Source organism: Sander vitreus, chromosome 11 (assembly GCF_031162955.1).
Source record: "Sander vitreus isolate 19-12246 chromosome 11, sanVit1, whole genome shotgun sequence".
In the NCBI taxonomy this organism is placed as follows: Eukaryota; Metazoa; Chordata; class Actinopteri; order Perciformes; family Percidae; genus Sander; species Sander vitreus.
In genome coordinates, this window is record NC_135865.1 from 20,781,911 (window position 1) to 20,800,818 (window position 18,908).

Consider the following 18,908-nt stretch of genomic DNA (forward strand, 5'->3'; position numbering starts at 1 on the left):
GTTTACACAGGAACGCGGAGTAGGATCCTTTGGTTCTACGATGACACAGTGTGTATACAGGAGTGGGATCCTCCTTTTTCTTCTGTAGGAGGAAATTCATATCAAAGGAGCAAGATAATTTATTAATGCCAAGTGGTTCCCAACTACAACCCCCACAAGGGGACACAAAATAAACCTGGAAGATGATTAACAGGAGGTGAAAGAAAAAAAAACTGTTTCTGCTGCCAACAGTTATGTTTATTTTTTTCAGACTTTCCTCTAATTTTTGCTTTTGCTCTTGTGAATAAACACAATTTAACGTTTTGGGGACTCTATAAATTATTCAAATATAGCAAAGAACTCTAAATGAAATGGTCACAACCTGTAAACATATGCATGAGGTAGATACGGCTTTGTTTTAAGAGGTCGCAAGCCAAAACAACTTGCTAACAACTTACCTCAGAGGGATGTTCAAGGTCTTGTTCTTGCCGATCCTCCTCTGGTTTAATTTGGGTCCCTGTATCTTGTTCTGTTGCTGTCTCCAGCTTGAGTACTGTCTCTTTCTGTGAATCACCCTCCAGCTGGATGTGTGGTGTGGTGTTTTCATCTGTATCAGAATATGGACCATCCTGGTCTGTGTCAAGTCTAGGGTCAGTGCTCTCCAGGCCCAGCAGAGACAGCAGGTGAGTGTCCAGTCCAGTTCTTCTAATCAGCTCTATGCTATCATCCAGAGAAAGAACAGGAGTGTAGAAGCCTTCCAAATAACTAACTTTGCCTGCACCATGGATAGATTCTTCATGTGCCAGACTGTTGAGACAGTCAATGTCCAGGAGGGAGCGCATTAAAGCCCCCTCCATTCCCTCCACAGGATTTGTCAAAGTCAGCAAGATGAAAGGGCTCACCTTGCCTATTAAAATAAAAATAAAAAAATCATAACACAGTTACCATATACCTACGCAGATTAACATTGAGAATAATGTGACATATCAAACAATAAGAATATTATATCAGAAATATGAAACAAAACACTGACATCTGTACAATTTAAACACAAACATGGAAACAAAGCTGCCAAGTTACGTAGAAATCTATTCACCATTTAAGACTAACACTTCTGCCTTTTTTGACTTGATTGTGATCTGAATATAAGCTCATTTATCTTTGTCATTCATACACATAGTTTTTCATAAAAATACAGTCAATTAGATTTAAAGTAAAAATGCTACGTGTCTTCAAAAAAACATTGAAAAAAAAGTGAGGCTGAAGTGTACTCTGAGCCTTCTGGTGGTCTCACCAGTGTTCATGGTTCCATCTTGTTTGACACACAGCTTGAGGAGGTCTCCCTCTAAAGCAGCTGTAGCAGTTTCAGACACACAAAACAGAAGTACGGCGGCGGGAAAAGGATCCTCGTCGCCTCTAAGGTGAAACTCCCGGTCCTCGAGTTCCTGCTGCTCCCAAACACTGTACCTCCTCAGGTCTTTACGCTGAATGATTAACATCACATCCACCTGTTTATCAGCGTCTGGGGAGAAAGAGGTGGTGAGGTTAGCTTAGCAGCTCGCAGTGTTAGTATCAAATGATAAACACTGCCTCACAAACAAAAAAACAGGGATACACCTCACATTTTAGCAGCAGTAAAAGCATTATATCAACTTCCATATCCAAAGTCAATCCAATATCCTGCAGATTTAAGCTTCTGTGTGGCTATTCCAGTGGCCCTACCTAATGGCAATAGTTCTTTTAGATATTTCAGTCCACACCAAAGTGGTGGTCAGACTAACTGACAGACATTGCTATGCATATTTTTTGCTAAAAATATCGATATCAATTCCGTTTTGTGCAAAAAAAATGTTGGATTGCAAAGCATGACTGACTATAGCCGCTTTCCGACCAAGTAGTTACAGGAACGTAGTAATAGGAAAAGTCCACTTCTAAGCAGATCTACTAACTACTCTCCCCCAAAACTGTTTTTTCCATTTGCATTCGCACTGGCCAAGTGGCCATAGGGACTATAGGAGGGGTAAGGGAGTGACTCAAGCACAGCAACGTTCTTTACAACGTTAAAATCAGAAAACAAATACACCAAAAAAAGTATGAACTAAATACTAAATCTAATGTATATAGCATATTTGTCATAATTTAAACAAGTCTCCTAAAGAGAAACGGGTATCTCTCTCTCTCCCCCGCCTCTGCCTGCTGTGTGTGTGTGTGTGTGTGTGTGTGTGTGTGTGTGTGTGTGTGTGTGTGTGTGTGACGGCCGGCCGGCGAAGTGGAGTTCAACTCCGAAAACACAGTTAACCACAGGTTCCCTTTAATCTTATGATGGACATGTGTTGTGATATTTAAACAAATGAAACGGCGAAACAAAAGCCTCTAATTTACGAGACCAGTCTGAGAGACCTCCAGCTTACCTCGGGGTCTCTGAGCATGACTGGCCGAGCGACGAGCTAGTGTCCCCGGCAGGCGCTTACTGGCTGTCGCCTCACTTCATGGAGCTTCTCAACTCCGAAAACTTTGAAGCAAATTGTCAATTCAGCATACAGTGGGGCAAAAAAGTATTTAGTCAGCCACCAATTGTGCAAGTTCTCCCACTTAAAAAGATGAGAGAGGTCTGTAATTTTCATCATAGTTACACTTCAACTAGGAGAGACAAAATGAGAAAAAAAATCCAGAAAATCACATTGTAGGATTTTTAATGATTTTATTTGCAAATTCCTCGGGAAAATAAGTATTTGGTCACCTACAAACAAGCAAGATTTCTGGCTCTCACAGACCTGTAACTTCTTCTTTAAGAGGCTCCTCTGTCCTCCACTCGTGCCTGTATTAATGGCACCTGTTTGAACTTGTTATCAGTATAAAAGACACCTGTCCACAACCTCAAACAGTCACACTCCAAACTCCACTATGGCCAAGACCAAAGAGCTGTCAAAGGACACCAGAAACAAAGTTGTAGACCTGCACCAGGCTGGGAAGACTGAATCTGCAATAGGTAAGCAGCTTGGTGTGAAGAAATCAACTATAAGATTATAAATTTTAATAAATTATAAGAAAATGGAAGACATACAAGACCACTAATAATCTCCCTCGATCCGGAGCTCCATGCAAGATCTCACCCCATGGGGTCAAAATGATCACAAGAACGGTGAGCAAAAATCCCAGAACCACACGGGGGGACCTAGTGAATGACCTGCAGAGAGCTGGGACCAAAGTAACAAAGGCTACCATCAGTAACACACTACGCCGCCAGGGACTCAAATCCTGCAGTGCCAGACGTATCCCCCTGCTTAAGCTAGTACATGTCCAGGCCCGTCTGGAGTTTGCTAGAGAGCATTTGGATGATCCAGAAGAGGATTGGGAGAATGTCATATGGTCAGATGAAATCAAAATAGAACTTTTTGGTAAAAACTCAACTCGTCGTGTTTGGAGGGGAAAGAATGCTGAGTTGCATCCAAAGAACACCATACCTACTGTGAAGCATGGGGGTGGAAACATCATGCTTTGGGGCTGTTTTTCTGCAAAAGGGACCAGGACGACTGATCCGTGTAAAGGAAAGAATGAATGGGGCCATGTATTGTGAGATTTTGAGTGAAAACCTCCTTCCATCAGCAAGGGCATTAAAGATGAAACGTGACTGGGTCTTTCAGCAAAACACACCGCCCGGGCAACGAAGGAGTGGCTTCGTAAGAAGCATTTCAAGGTCCTGGAGTGGCCTAGCCAGTCTCCAGATCTCAACCCTATAGAAAATCTTTGGAGGGAGTTGAAAGTCCGTGTTGCCCAGCGACAGCCCCAAAACATCACTGCTCTAGAGGAGATCTGCATGGAGGAATGGGCCAAAACACCAGCAACAGTGTGTGAAAAACGTTTGACCTCTGTCATTGCCAACAAAGGGTATATAACAAAGTATTGAGATGAACTTTTGTTATTGACCAAATACTTATTTTCCACCATAATTTGCAAATAAATTCATTAAAAATCCTACAATGTGATTTTCTGGATTTTTTTTCTCATTTTGTCTCTCATAGTTGAAGTGTACCTATGATGACAATTACAGGCCTCTCATATTTTTAAGTGGGAGAACTTGCACAATTGGTAGCTGACTAAATACTTTTTTGCCCCACTGTAAATCTTCGCAAGACTGCCTATATTTGAAATCTAAACAGTTGGTTTCTCGCCTAAAACGTTGTCAGAAGTGACAACCTATGCAAACTATTTTGTTTAACAAAAGACTTTTTACACACACATGGCCAAGATCAAATCTCAAGGAATAACCACCTTAGTTTCCTGAAGGGGAGATTTCACAGGCTCAGAGGGAGAAAGTGCACTAGGGCCTTGAGTGCTAATCCATGAACACACACACACGCACTTTAATATCTGAAATAGACCACTAAGATGGGAGTAGAATGTGTGCAGACGGCATGACCAATACAAGGAGGTTCTACGATCCAGGGGTTAGGGTTAGGTACACTCAAGTATAATCATAAACTGTGATTATACTTCAGTGTACTTGACACCAAAGTTAAAAAATCTATTCACATCATTACCTGTCAGTGGTATGATGATTTCTTGGTCTGCTATCTGTGAAAGAAGAGTTGAAACCGTGTTACACTTCATGTCCTGAAATGTGATATGAATACTGAAATATGACATATTTGTGGTTTATATAAGTTACCATGATGTCTCCATTCGCTTTCCCTTTGTAACCTCCGCAGTGCAGCGTGGAGAAGGAGTAGTTTATACTGGGGATGGGAGAAACTACCACTGAACCAGGAACATCTACAACTACATGCAACACCTGCAACACACAAACATACACACAGTTTGGAGAAAATGGGGCAAACAGTAATACATAACAGTACTATAACCTGCAATACTACAATGAGATGGAGCTGTAAGGTCAAGCAAAACAGTTTAAACCAATATTTTCATAAATATCATTATTTTTCCTTTTTCAATATTTTGAAGCCACCAAGTGTAGGATTTAAAACTTTCTTACTATGGTGCCATCTAGTGGTAGTAACATCAATGACAGCTGCAGTTGACAGCAATGCACGCTATGACTTTTTGGTATCTTGTTATTAAAACATCTCTCTCAATAATATCTTGTAAGCATGAGAGGAAATGGGGGGTTAAAAATTATGTAAATATTTCTGATTAAAAGGTAGAACTCATAGTAAAATGAAGCTCGTATGAAGCTCCTGTTAGCTCAAGCTTCTGTGACTGCAGGCCTCTGCCACTGATCCTTCAACAACATGATTTTTTTTTTATATATAGCCAAGCTTTAAAACATTGAGGGGTGCACTATCCTGCAAACATGCAGTCATTATAAACACAAGAAATGTATCTTTTTATGTTTTCGACAGGTTTCGACAGCCAAGGAGAAACCAATCACCACAGTGGTAAAAACTAGGGGTGTAACGGTTCACAAAATTTACGGTTCCGTTCGATACGAGACAGTGGTGTCACGGTTCGGTACGTTTTCGATGCAGCAAAAAGAAAGAAATTCCAGAGAAATTTACTTGATTTTTACTCATTTTTAATTTATTAAAATTAACATCATAAAGTATGAGCTTTTTTACTTTGAACAAAGACAGAGCTATACTTGACCCACATTCTGGGGTGTCTTCTTAGCAGGATATATAAACAAAGACAGCTCCATATAAAAAAATATACACGTTACAGTCAGGTAGCTTTGTGTAGCCCTTGACGTCCATCCGTCTGCTGTTAGAGCAACAGCTGGTGTTTCGGAATATTGGTTCTCTATTTGGGCTTTTGTTTTTTTGTAAAAAGCAAGAATTACGGTCTGGCTGAAATGTGCTTGTGAAGGAATAGTGTAACGGAGCTCAATTACTTTAACCATGTTCGTAAAACCTGCGTTTTCCACTACAGAGTACGGTCTCATATCCGCCGCTATAAATGTACCAATCACTGCAGTGATGTCTTTTGCCCTCTTTGAATCAGTTGGAAATTGCTGCTTAAATGCTGGAGGGATAGTTTGTAGCGTGCATGTTGCTTCTTGTTTTAGTCTAGTTCAAGTTATTGACACACTGAGGTGATGTCGGCGTAAATGAGTTGACATTAGGGGTGGTACGGTTCATAAAAAAAACATCTGAACTGCTCGGTTCGCTTGTCTCGGTTCGGAGTGTGTGTGCGTCGCACGGTTCGTCAGTACACTGTGAATGTGCACTAACCACTTACTGCCGTAGTGCCCACTTTCGACACCTATGTTAAAACACTTCCTGGAAACGACGAGGGGGATGAGCGTGACGAACACAACACATGGCAGCTGATTGGACGAACACGTCACATGGTTCTTGCTGCTCCCGAATTTCAAAACAGACTCTAATGGTGTCTCGGTCTGAATACAATCTCGTATTTTACAAAAATAGTTCACCGAAACGTGTTTCTGAAAAGATTTTAAGCGAGAAATAGGCCAGACAGTTGCTGAATCTGTCTGTTTTAAAGGTCAGTTTAAAAGATTTTCGCCCGATTTTGAGAGGCGCCGAGCCGACCGCTCCGTGGGAGTGTGGAGTGCTGCTGCTGCAGGTCACGTCACATGCAGAAATGTCAAGTGGGAGAGATAAGGAAGGCTGCCCGGAGTTGGAGGATGCGCCAGCGTCGTATAAGTCTGGTGTGTGGGAACATTTTGGATTTCATGTTACCTATTATGACAGCGGAAATAAAACAATAGATAGAACTGCCACTGTGTGCATGTATTGTGCAACATGCATTCAATATGCTAATTTTAGCTATATATCATATGCTGATGTATATTTCTGGAGTGTTAAAGATTAAAAGAAAAAATAACAAGAACCGTACAGAACCGAAAACCGTGACCCAAAATCCGTGATACGAACCGAACCGTGGATTTTGTGAACCGTACCAGCCCTAGTTGACATGTTTGTAGTATTCCCACTGGTGTAGACTATTCTCGTGTAGCAGATGCGACATACCGTTGTTTTTTTATCCACCACTCTCTTGCCATCACCCTCATAACTTACAGGGAAACCAAAGTGGCTCCAAATGCCAGACCTGTTGGTTATTGGAGGATCTTCTAATTCTGGTCTGGTAATAGTCGCATTAATGTTACTAGCCACATTGCAATGAGCTAGTTCAGCATAGTATGCCTGACTGGAGTAGTGTTTTTCTTTGGGAGTGGGAAGGGCAGACAGTGTTGCCCATTACGTCGTTTGGGCTGCCTTGTTGAGTGCAGCAGCACTGAAACCATTATATTTCACACAATTTAAGCTCTTTTAAAAAAAAAATTAAATAGGATTCGTCCAACGAATCGTTCGGTTTGTAATGTGTACCTAATCGAAAGCCTCGTACCAAACGGTTCAACATGAATAAGTGTATCATTACACCCCTAGTAAAAAGTATTAACTAGTTCAGAATAATCTCAATTTTCCTTTTACTATATCCCAAGATCCATCTCTGCTCTGCTTTTGTTGGGTCAAATACAAGACTAAAGTTGTCACACAGTAACATTCTTGAGCTTTTATGAAACGGGTTTCTGTTGTATCAAACATAATACAGGGACACATTCTGCCAACCTGCATGCCCTGTATGTCAGAAGCTTCTTGCCGTTTGGCCACAGCTTCCTGCGAGGATTGTCCCTGTATTACTGTGTCTCCCACAGTGATTAGTCTTTGGGCCGCTGGGCTGCAGCGCTGAGGAACGTTACCGCTCTCCTCATCATCACTGGACAGCACAACTGAAATACAAGCAAGAAGAACAACAACACATCAGGCCCAGTGTGAATTATACTTGGAAGTTATGCTAGTTACTGCTTTCAAAGACAAGCACACACATGCACTTCATTGACACTGCATAAAGGAGAGGTAATGGGCTTTCAAAAGGAGAGGACAGTAGTAATCCTAAAAAAGACATGTGGGTAGGCTAAAATATAGTTTATGTGCAAAAATTAATATCAGCCAATATATCATTATCTGAATAATTTAAAGCTATAGTGCACTATTTTATATTCACGAAAGTCCGTTACATTCAAGCCATTGCCAAATGAGTTGATACAAAGCTAATTTAGCCTATCAGCTCCATAAAACTCTATTTCTAAGTATAAGTAGTCCAGCGACATTCGCTCGCAGCAGCACGAGTGATGAGTTTTACGTCAGCGCTGAGTAGCAGCGTTCAGCTTTGGAGACAAAGAGGACTGCACTAGCAGGTGAAGGCATGGCTGAACACTAGGGCTGCATAATATATCGGGTTTTTTTATCATTATTGCAATATCAACTGGTGCAATATACACATCGCAAAAGGCTGCGACATATCGCGAAAGACAGAGATTTTTTTGTGTTAGTTGAAAGAAAATTTCAAGTTTCAAGACAGATTTCAGTAGAACACTGCACTTTCATTCTTTCATGTCATGTCTTTTATATTCATTTCAATGTTCAATTTGTTCAATAAAATAATGTTGGAAATTATTTCCTTTTGATTTGTTTTAAATTCAACAAGTATGTTGTTGTATTTTAGCTAGGGCTGTGCAATTAATTTAATTTCGATTTCTGGCTCCCAACGATCACCAAAATAGTACAATCGAGAAAAAACGATTATTTTGCCATGTTCTGTTTTGCAAGAACACTCTTAATTTGTCTTGTGTTCTGAATGACACGCGCACATCCGCCCCTCCCGAAGCCATAAACTCTCTTATTAAGAGAATTTAAAAACTCAGCGCAAGTTTGACCGGGACAGTCCCGATTCTGACAAAAGCCTGTCGGGAGGCTAAAATGTCCCAGTTTACACCAACCACTATGAAATTGTCCCGGTTGTTATTATAGCCCGATCATTAACTAAACCCATGTAGAAAGACTAATAAAGCGCCCAGCGTATGATTTTAACAATGTGTGCGTGTGTGTGTGTCAATCAATCGTAGCGGTCTGCGTCTGCATAATCTGTGCAGACAGCGTTACAATGTATATTTGTCAACATTGTCGCAATGCCTCTTCTTATCTGTCTTTTTTTAACCAGTCTCTCCAGGTCCGTTGGAAAGTCAGCGGACGAGCGCTGGGTGGAAATGTTCGCGCATTTCAAAAGCAGGGAGATTACGTTCAAAAATGTAGGTCTCCTGGGCGCCTGGATAGCTCACCTGGTAGAGCATGTGCCCATGTACAGAAGCTCAGTCCTCGACGCAGTGGCCGCGGGTTCAGTTCCATCCTGCGGCCCTTTGCTTCATTCCCCCTCTCTCTCCCCTTTCATGTCTAAGCTGTCCTATCCAATAAAGGCCTAAAATGCCAAAAAAAATGTAGGTCTCCTTTGTCAGTTCGCCATGTGTCTAATGGCACGAATGCTCCCGTTGAGCAGATCTTTACGCTCATGAACAACACATGGACTGGCGAGAGGAACCGCATGACCATTCCCACCTTAAAGACGCTACTTGTCACACAGGCCAATTTTGCTGACACCTGTGCGCAATTTCACAGTAGGCTTTCAGCCAACAAATTGATTCTTGAGCAAATTCACTCCTCTAAATACTATATACGGAATTAATGTTTCCAATAGGGAAGCTATCTGCTTTATCAAATGAGATTACATTTGTGTGTGTGTGTTGTTGGTTAGAATAACACTGGTAACACTTTACGGTAAGGGTAGGCCTACATGAATTATCAAATTCTGATTTGAACACAACTTGTGCATAATGATGTACCCACCTTACCTAATGCTTTAGTTGATGTGTTGTTCATGCATGAGGTCATGAATGAGAGGCTATGAACTCATGTCAATTCCTGATGATTCATAAGATAAAGGAATGAAGTAATGCACAAATCATGAATTAATTCATGCATGAATTCAAAAATTCATGTACTCTTACCATAAAGTGTTACCATAACTTTCAATATTGAACAAAATAATCGTGATTATTATTTTTTCCATAATCGAGCAGCCCTAATTTTAGCAGAATACTGAACGTCATATCGTGCAGCCCTACTGAAAACCCGAAGAAGTGCCCTCGAAATGTTTCAGTCAATGATTGTACCGGAAGCGACAAAGACACAATCTACTAAATGGTATTTAGCTGCTGGAGTAATTATTTCCTGACTTTCCTCATAGATCATTTCAAACAAAAGTTTCAGCGGTAGAATGAAGCTTCCAGGTTTAGAAGATTATCAGGCATGCTGTGCTTTTGTACTCACTGGGTTCAGAGGGGCTGGTTGTGTTTGTGTTGTCCTGGCTAGATGAAAGACTTTGTCTGGGAGTACCAATAAAGTCTCCAGCCTCCAAATTAGGACTGATGATTGGGACCAGAACTTCTGCTTGATCATCTGCTCCCACCGCAAACTGTACAATGGTACGATCCAGGCTCCCCAAATCTCGGTCTTCTTCACTTTCTTCCAGACAAGTACGTGTAGGGGCCGGTCCGCCATCTCTTCTGTCTTCTCCAGTGAGGCGAAGCACACTCTCACGGTGGAGTTTGGGGCTGCCTATCCCATTGCACTGGGAACCTGCATCCTTTCTTTTCCTCTTCTGTTGAGAGAGCACAGAATACAGACCTCAATTTAGGTGCGAGTTCATCAGACAACTCATTCTGGTCTGGAAAGAGCCACAATACTTGCACTGCTGGAGACCAGCACTGAGTTGGAAAGTACTGATATCAAGAAAGAGGAGTGAAAGAAGCGCTGCAACAGCGATGCATTTTAAAACTTATTTGGTCAGTGACATTTTAATTAACGTTTTAAGCCTTTTGTAGGAAAAAATAAATAAAGGTAAGAATCGCTGTGACCCTGTATAGTACTCACCACACTGTGTTGTACTTCTTCTTCTGGATCAGTCCACTTGTCCTTAATGCTGGCTGGGGAGAACTCATCACATCTTCCTGTATCCTCGGCAGGCTCCCAGCTCACAGACAACCCACAATCTGTATGAGACAGAGAAACACTGATCAACCTGTCATGCTAAAATACAGTACTGACAACCAGGCTACTACTACTACTACTACTACTTCTCTGAGGAAAGAGAAAAGAAGACATGTTTGTAAGGGAAAAAATGATTAAATTCTGCAGTGTTTGATCTTACAGAACTATAAAGGATAGCATCTGTTTATTTACTCTGGAAGCAAGGCCGGGAGTATCAATAAATCTTTCCCATTGCGAGAACCCGTAAATTAAAAAGAAAATAGGAAAGTTCAGGGGAAAGCAGGAAAATGTAAGCATGATGCTTTCCGAGTCGTAACATAAGTGATAAAGTCAAAGCTTCAGCAACTGTGTCTGAATACCTTCATGTTTACACACCTACAACTTCAGCAAATTTGAAGTGGTCTCCGTTGTCCTTTCCTATTATCACCTCCTTGATATCTTTGTTTTCTTCTATGTTCTCTTCATCATCAACATTTTGTGACCTTCTCTTGAGTCTTGACCTGAAGACAAAATGATTAACACAATGTTCTGATTATGTTGTGCAAAGCCACATGTAGTGTAAAACTTTAAATACTCAAAACGTACCTAATCACAATACATGTATTCATTCAAGACACATAAAACAAATGCAGAAACACATATTTGAACTAGAATCTCAAATTGCAAAATCTTTCTGTGTTGTATTATTCCAAATAAAATGACCAAGTTTCTGCCTGGAAAATATAGAGATAGCCAAGGATTAATGGAGCCAAACTCCATTAAAAGGTCATTTCTCCTTAAACTTATCGAAAAACAAATTACCCTAATAAAGAATACCTCCTACTGTTTTTGTGGAAATTTTTGTTCATTACTTACAGGTCTACGTGAAAAACCACCACATTATCCTGACAATTTAGGTTTATTTCTTACCAGTACATCATTTGTGAGACAAAGAGACAGTTCTTTCTGCAAGTGGGTCCCATTTTCTGTCTCATTATTTACAACCAGGCACTTAATGGTGTGATTCTGATTTCTCCTCAGCAACTGTCCATCTATGTGATGATGATGATTATTATTATTATTATTATTATTATTATTATTATTATTATTATTAATAATAATATTATTATTATAATAGAGATACTGCAAGTCCCCCTGGAATAAAGCTGTGCAGGAGCCACAAATGGAACACCCTGGAACCCAGAAAGCCTTAATGCCATACTCTATTACAAAAGAAAGGATTGTATGCATGTAAATGCCTTAGCACCATAAAACGTTCAAAACATACTTATTGTTATTAATACCCAAGTAGGAATTGGGAGAAACTGTTTCAATAATGCACTGGGTGATCAGCTTTCACTGGAGTATATTGACTGCCACATTGGGACACCTCACCCATTAGTGGGGTATTGATTAAGCATGAGAGGAAAGTACAGACGTGGGGTTACGTGTTGCACTTTCATATGTCCATAAGGTTGTGGCGACAAATCTTCAGGAAGTCATTGCCCCTGGCCAAGAAATAGTCCGGCACATTATTGCAACTTGTTCATACAGTACGCTTTTTGTACAAATTTGAAAAAAAATTGTTAATTAGTGGCATTTAGAGGAGCCAAATTTTGTTACATATGGACAGAGCCAGGCTAGCTGCTTCCAGTCATGCTAAGCTAACTGGCTGCTTTATGTAGCTTTATATTTATAAGAAACTCTCAGCAGGAAAGCAAAAAAGCATATTCCCTAAAATGTTAAACTATTCCTTTAACAGGGACATCCTACCTTTGAGCGGGTGAGGAGGTGGTTTTCTGGTTACATTTAGGGGTTACACTCTTGTTTTTATCATTCCTGGCCTCCCTCTGACTGGACTTCATGTCTCTGCAGATCAGGGGTTCCTCTCTGCATCGACCACTCTCTCTCTGTGTACTTGGCACTCGTCCTCGACTCATTCTCATCCTTTCTATATAAGCCTTGCCCAGTTCTGTCTCTAGAACATCGGTCAGGATCAGGCGGGGCTTTCTCCTACAGAATGAAACACAGAAGCAATTATTAGCAACCTTCCTAGAGCAGCGTCTCTCGACTCCACAACATATTTTCCCCTCAAGGTATTCGAACTTATAGCTCATCTATTATCGCTGGTCAGACTTTGGATATACCAGCTGATGGAGAGGGAGGGGTGTAGATAAGCCATGTGTGCAGTCATGATAAGCTTGGCCTTGAGTCATGGTGCTTTAGTTTTCTTTAAGCAGGTAATGTGTCATTTTCTCAAATTAAAAAGGCAATAACTGTGGCCGGGTTGGTTTAGGGCAGAGCAGGTGCACATATACTGAAAAGTTTATGCCTCGACGCAGAGGTCAAGGGTTCGAATCCGACCTGTGACAATTTCCTGCATGTCTTCCACCTCTCTGTCCCCTTTCTCACCTAGCTGTCCTGTCAAAAATTAAAAGGCGGAAAAGCCAATAACTGGTTGAAAGACCCAATCTTTATGAAACATGGTGGGAATGAGGAGTCGTGGTTTCAGAGGTTTCTGTATAATCTGCGGAGACAGCATGATACTTGCATGGATGGAGTTGCTTCACCTTAAACAGCAACAGCAATGCCATGTGTAAAAAGCCGTTTAAATTCTTGTGGGAGGGGAAGTTTTTTTTGTTTGTTTTTTTACAGTTAGACAACACTAAAGATTCTGAATACAAATACAGCAACACAAAAGTGAAAAGAAAAGTATCACTTTATCCACCATTGGTACTATAGAAGGCAAACTGGTGTGTCATTCACAGTGCAAGTATTAATGAACTTAATAACACAATGTTGACACGTGCGGTATATGCTGGACAAAAAAAGGCAATGTTATTCAGTCACTGTAGAAATAAATTTACCCCAGTTTCAAAAATTGGGAAAGATGATGCCTTTTCAAATAAAGTTACCTCTCATCAATTAAAATGCAAAACAAAAACAGCACCTGTAAATTACATGCATACAGTCATCATATTAAAAGGAAACTGAAGGCAGTGTATTTTATGTAAAAGACAATTTGAGCTATATATACACACTAGGAATTCATTTGTTACATTGAATACCAAAGGCACAGTCTATATTCCTGCTTTAGATGTTCAAAGAAATGTTTGATACTGCTTATGAAAATGAACAGTGCTGTAAACCACTTTAATAAGACTCAGACTTAATATTCAGGGTGAAAGCCCCATCTTATGAAAGCTGCAATGAACTACACAGGAAAGGGCATTTGTATAGCACCTTTCATCAACAACAAGCCAAGGCAATTCAAAGTGCTTTACATAAGACAGAAAGACAGAAGGAAAAGACTCTGTAGCCAAATGGTTAAAATACCACATAACCGCAATGGACCCCCCATGTTTCCAGACTGCATCTTCACTGTTAACTTGCCAATAATAATAATAAAAAAAATAATAATAAGCTAAACAAAAGTAGGCATGTCAAACATTGGAATAAAAGTTGCAATACAACATATGATTAAAACAAATGTATAAATAAATAAAACAATAAAATGTAGTGACAAACAGAAATGTTTTAAGCCCTGATATAAAAGAACAGAGTTAGAGCAGAAGTTTTCTGGGAGAAGAAGAAGCTGCCTCTGGGTGTTGACAGGGGGCCACTGTACGAGGCAGAGCCAATGATTTAGTTGAAAAGAAAAAAATAAAGTTTAGCGAAGACAACACAACATATTTGTGTTTTGTTTTAACTGATAGGCAGAAAAATTACCAGGTATTTCAAACTGCAATCAACAGCCTAAAAAGTCTTACCTGGCCATTTCCAATGTTGCATGCTTGTGATCAAACAGCATGGAACCATTTTTATGCTGTGAATCACGATGTCTGCGTTTGCAATCTGCAAATGTAGTCCAGGAAACCTGGTAAAGCGAAGGAAACGGTGTGAGCCTCAAGAATAATCCAAAATAGCCATGGACAGAGAGCAAAAATATTGCTGTACCTGTCTTTCTAATTTCCCATACTTTGATGAAAGACATGGCACGGAGATTTTGAGTGGGTTATCCATCTAAAATTCACAAGGTGGTTAGTTACCATGCTTGTGTGAAAAGACAAGCATCAGCCAAAAGCATGTAAATTCTTCCTTAGATTTGCAAAAACGGCAAGTGCAAATGAGCAAAGCTTGTGACTTTGATCTGTAATCCACTATGTTGAAATTACTTTTCTACGTGATGCAGGCATGTGGTCGCAGCTTTTTAGCCAAACTGGTATTAAAGCAGCGAACATTAACTAGTTAATTGATTGGTCGATCGACAGGTAATATATCTGCAACTATTTTGATGATTGATTCATCTTTTTAAGTAATGTATTAGGCATAAATACTAACATTACCTCGTTTCAGCTTTCCAATTCTAAAGATTTGCTGATTCGCTTCATCTTTGTGTGATGGTAAATTTAACAATGTTAGATTTTTGTCTGTTGGTCAGACAAAACAAGCAATTTGAAGGCATCAACTTTGGTTTTACACAATTTTAACAGACATAATACTTTCTGTACATTTTATAGGCTGCACGATTAACAGAGAAACCGCAAAGAAAAGAAGCTTATTATGGTAACTGTAGCATAGTAGCAGCTTTAGCAATCAAGCAATCACAGAGCAGATCTGTGTGTAAGCAAGCACGAGGTAGAGCCATTAAACAATCACAATGAGCTTGTGATCAACATAAAATTAGCACAATTTATGATGGCAACCATAAAGCAAGCATCACTAAATTATGTTGCAGGGATGAGAAAGCAATCCATGCTGCACACTAAAAACTCATATGTATGTCATGAAAACATAGGTCACACATACCAAGTTATTCTTGTCAACATTAAATGGAATAGTTAAGGCTCTTCTTCGCTCCATCATGGTCCACAATTTGGTAAGGCAAAGCAAGAAAACTGCAAGAAACACATTCAAAAATGATATGAAAATTATAAACAATCTCTGTCACAGCAAGTAAATATAATATAAAACAAGGACTATTTTCTAAGCAATAACCAAGGTATAATTGTTTAATACGTAAAAAGGTCCTATATAACCTAGGTGTCTCGATCAAGTAATTTAAACCAACATGCATTTACAATAACGACAGGTACTACTAATTATATCAAGAGTGACAAATCAGGAGATAAAACCCTAAGGGTAAAAAATCAGGGTAGTAACCTGAAAGCAGAATGACAGTCTATTTAAGCTGATGTTAATCAGAATTAGCTTTATTGGCCAAGTATGTGTATACATACAAGGAAGTTGACTCTGGTTTTTCATTGCTCTCAATGGACATACACAGAAAAAGACATACAGCTAAAACAAGGACAGCAAGGCTGGACATGGTAAACATTTGACCACTATGCATCGATATAAATACGTATATATATATAAATCCAATTCATTGGACAACGATACAATATTTGCTGATATCACAAAGTCTGCCACGATCAATAGAGGACGATATCATATGCCCATTAAACACAAGCAGTTGCATTTAAATTACCTCACAAAAAGCAACTAAAATAGGATTTAACTATTTTATTACTTGGCTCTTTCTGACATTAAGAAAATAATCAGAGTGTAAAGGTTGCTGGAAAAAACAGGTTGCTTCATGTATGCATGAGGTAGATGGATACAGCGTGCTTGCATTTATTTGACAGTGACAAAATTTACATGTTAAAATCCGGTGTGTATTTAAACTATTAAATATATAATTAACAGTTACAATGTTTGTTGCACAGATAGCACGTGTAACGCCAACTTACCTATTTAAAACAGGCCATTGATATTATTCGTCATTTTCATGCACGACCCCGCAACAACTCTCTGTTTTTAAAGTGTTTTTTCTCCAAGTGCCTAGACAAAACAGAAAGTGAAAATCCCTGGTCTGCTAGCGCTAGCGTTAGCCGACAGTTAGCTTGTTAATGCTAGCTTGTCTATGATGCTGGCTAAACGTAGCGAGGCTAAAGCTTACCCTAGACCGGGGCTTCTCTCGATATCAACGGAGAATATAAGTAGATTGCAGACAACTATTTTCACACGGACGTTTGCACCAACACCTTGAAAACAGAGTGGTATGAACACATTTTGCTGGGCTCGATTCTGTACTTCACAGGCGCTTCAATGTTTCTTGGCAACATCCGGTGAAGACCGGAAGTGCATCAGGAAAAAGAGCGAGATGAACAAAGAGTTTACAGATTGTTCCCGCGCACAATCAACGGTCCTTTGTCTAAGTACATTTACTTAAGGAGCCTACTGCACTTTTACAGTAGAGTTTTGAGATACTTGTACAGTGCCAGGAAATTTAAATTTCCTGGAACTGTATACTTATACTCCACTACGTTTTGGAAGCCATTGTTGAACTATTTACTCCACTACATTTATGTGTAACTTTTATTTAGGCTACCTTTTGTTACTAATATAATCAGATTAATAATACAAAATATAATCAACAAACAAATTAAATTTATATCAAGATAAGGTATTTTAAAATATATTTTATATAAATACATTCAGACTCTTTAATACAACATCATAATGTAGCACTGCTAGCTGTTTCTGCAATATGAGCCATCACTGGACAATATTCTGCACTACACTTTATTATTTATTACTCTGTGTTACCTCCAACTGTGCAATATTTCATTTCTATTCATCCGCACCTTACTCATCTGTATATAATTTATACATCAGAACGTATGTATCTAGTTTCAGTCAATTAGCTCAGTTATGCGATATGACTTATACTTTTGACTTGGTGAGCTTCCAAATGACAAGAGTTCCACATCTTCCTCCATTCGCTTCCCTGTTTAACATTCTCCACATTTCTGAGCGAAACACAGAGCGAACCACTTTTTTAAATCGCTGATATACCCACATTTTTAAGTTTATCAACATAAATTTTATATGGATACGTTCACAAAGGCCTTGCGGTGGTAACGCTTACATCATTTGACTGATACCCCTTATCTGTCTCTGTCTCTCTCTGTCTGTCTCTGTCTCTCTGTCTCGGTCTGTCTGTCTCTGCTTGTTTGTTTGTCTGTCTCTGTCTGTCTGTCTCTGTCTCTCTCTGTCTGTCTCTGTCTCTCTGTCTCTCTGCCTCAGTCTGTCTGTCTCTGTTTGTTTGTCTGTCTCTGTCTGTCGGTCTGTCTGTATCTGTCTGTCTGTCTGTTTCACTTTCACAGACAATTGAATTGAATACTACTGGCAGTAATATGAACATTAGTCTATATCTTTTGCGTTCCACTTCTGTCTGTCTGTCTGTCTGTCTGTCTGTCTCTGTCTCTCGCTGTCTGTCTCTGTTTGTTTGTCTGTCTCTGTCTGTCTCTGTCTGTCTCTGTCTCTCTCTGTCTCTCTGTCTCGGTCTGTCTGTCTCTGTTTGTTTGTCTGTCTCTGTCTGTCTGTCTGTCTGTGTCTGTCTGTCTGTATCTGTCTGTCTGTCTGTTTCTGTTTCTCCCTCCTTCTGTCTGTCTCTCTCTCTCTCTCTCTCTCCGTCCTTCTGTCTCTCTCTCTCTCTCTCTCTCTCCCTCCTGTCTCTCTCTCTCTCCCTCCCTCCTTCTCTCTCTCTCTCTCTCTCTCTCTCTCCCTCCTTCTGTCTCTCTCTCTCTCTCTCTCACCCTCCTTCTGTCTCTCTCTCTCTCCCTCCCTCCTTCTGTCTCTCTCTCTCTTTCTGTCTCCCTCCCTCCTTCTGTCTCTCTCTCTCTCTCCCTCCCTCCCTCCTGTCTCTTTTTCTCTCCTTCTCTCTTCTCTCCTTCTCTCCTTTCTCTTCTCTCTTTTCTCCTGTCCTTCTCTCTTTCCTCTCTTTATTCTCTTCTCTCTCTTTCTCTCTTTCTGCTTGTTTGTTCTAATGCAATGGATATGGCCGATAATAAGTCTTTTTAGTCAATTTATTTGAACTTCCACTTTTGACAGTATTACAGTTTAGCTTCCAGCTTTTCTACAAATGTATTTCAGCTCTTAACTTATGTGCAGTTCAGCTTCCAACTTCCAAGTTTTTCAGCACTGTATTGCAATGCATTTGAGACTTTTCAAACAATTTGTTCTATATTTCTGCATTTTCATCAATGTTTCTCACAGCATTTGTAAGTCTTCCATACT

General features: G+C 39.9%; 1 protein-coding gene across 4 annotated transcripts in view; it reads right to left on the bottom strand.

Moving 5' to 3' along the window:
* Positions 1–16,951, bottom strand: part of LOC144525437 (uncharacterized) — a 25,139-nt gene extending 8,188 nt beyond the window's left edge. The window contains exons 1-15 of one of the 4 annotated variants that reach the window (XM_078262252.1): positions 16,786–16,951; positions 16,577–16,667; positions 15,633–15,721; positions 14,781–14,846; positions 14,594–14,700; positions 12,597–12,836; positions 11,220–11,344; positions 10,728–10,846; positions 10,125–10,455; positions 7,530–7,690; positions 4,649–4,771; positions 4,521–4,554; positions 1,274–1,501; positions 438–886; positions 1–82 (exon numbers count right to left, since the gene is read on the bottom strand). The exon at positions 1–82 is cut by the window's left edge and continues 46 nt beyond it. In XM_078262252.1, coding sequence (XP_078118378.1) covers positions 1–82; positions 438–886; positions 1,274–1,501; positions 4,521–4,554; positions 4,649–4,771; positions 7,530–7,690; positions 10,125–10,455; positions 10,728–10,846; positions 11,220–11,344; positions 12,597–12,836; positions 14,594–14,700; positions 14,781–14,846; positions 15,633–15,689 — 2,122 coding nt within the window. In that variant the 5' untranslated portion in view covers positions 15,690–15,721; positions 16,577–16,667; positions 16,786–16,951. Of the gene's footprint in view, positions 83–437; positions 887–1,273; positions 1,502–4,520; positions 4,555–4,648; positions 4,772–7,529; positions 7,691–10,124; positions 10,456–10,727; positions 10,847–11,219; positions 11,345–12,596; positions 12,837–14,593; positions 14,701–14,780; positions 14,847–15,169; positions 15,254–15,632; positions 15,724–16,576 lie in introns of those variants that run through there. The other 3 variants (XM_078262253.1, XM_078262254.1, XM_078262255.1) reach the window with 3 other exon arrangements.
* Between the last annotated feature and the right edge of the window lie 1,957 nt (positions 16,952–18,908).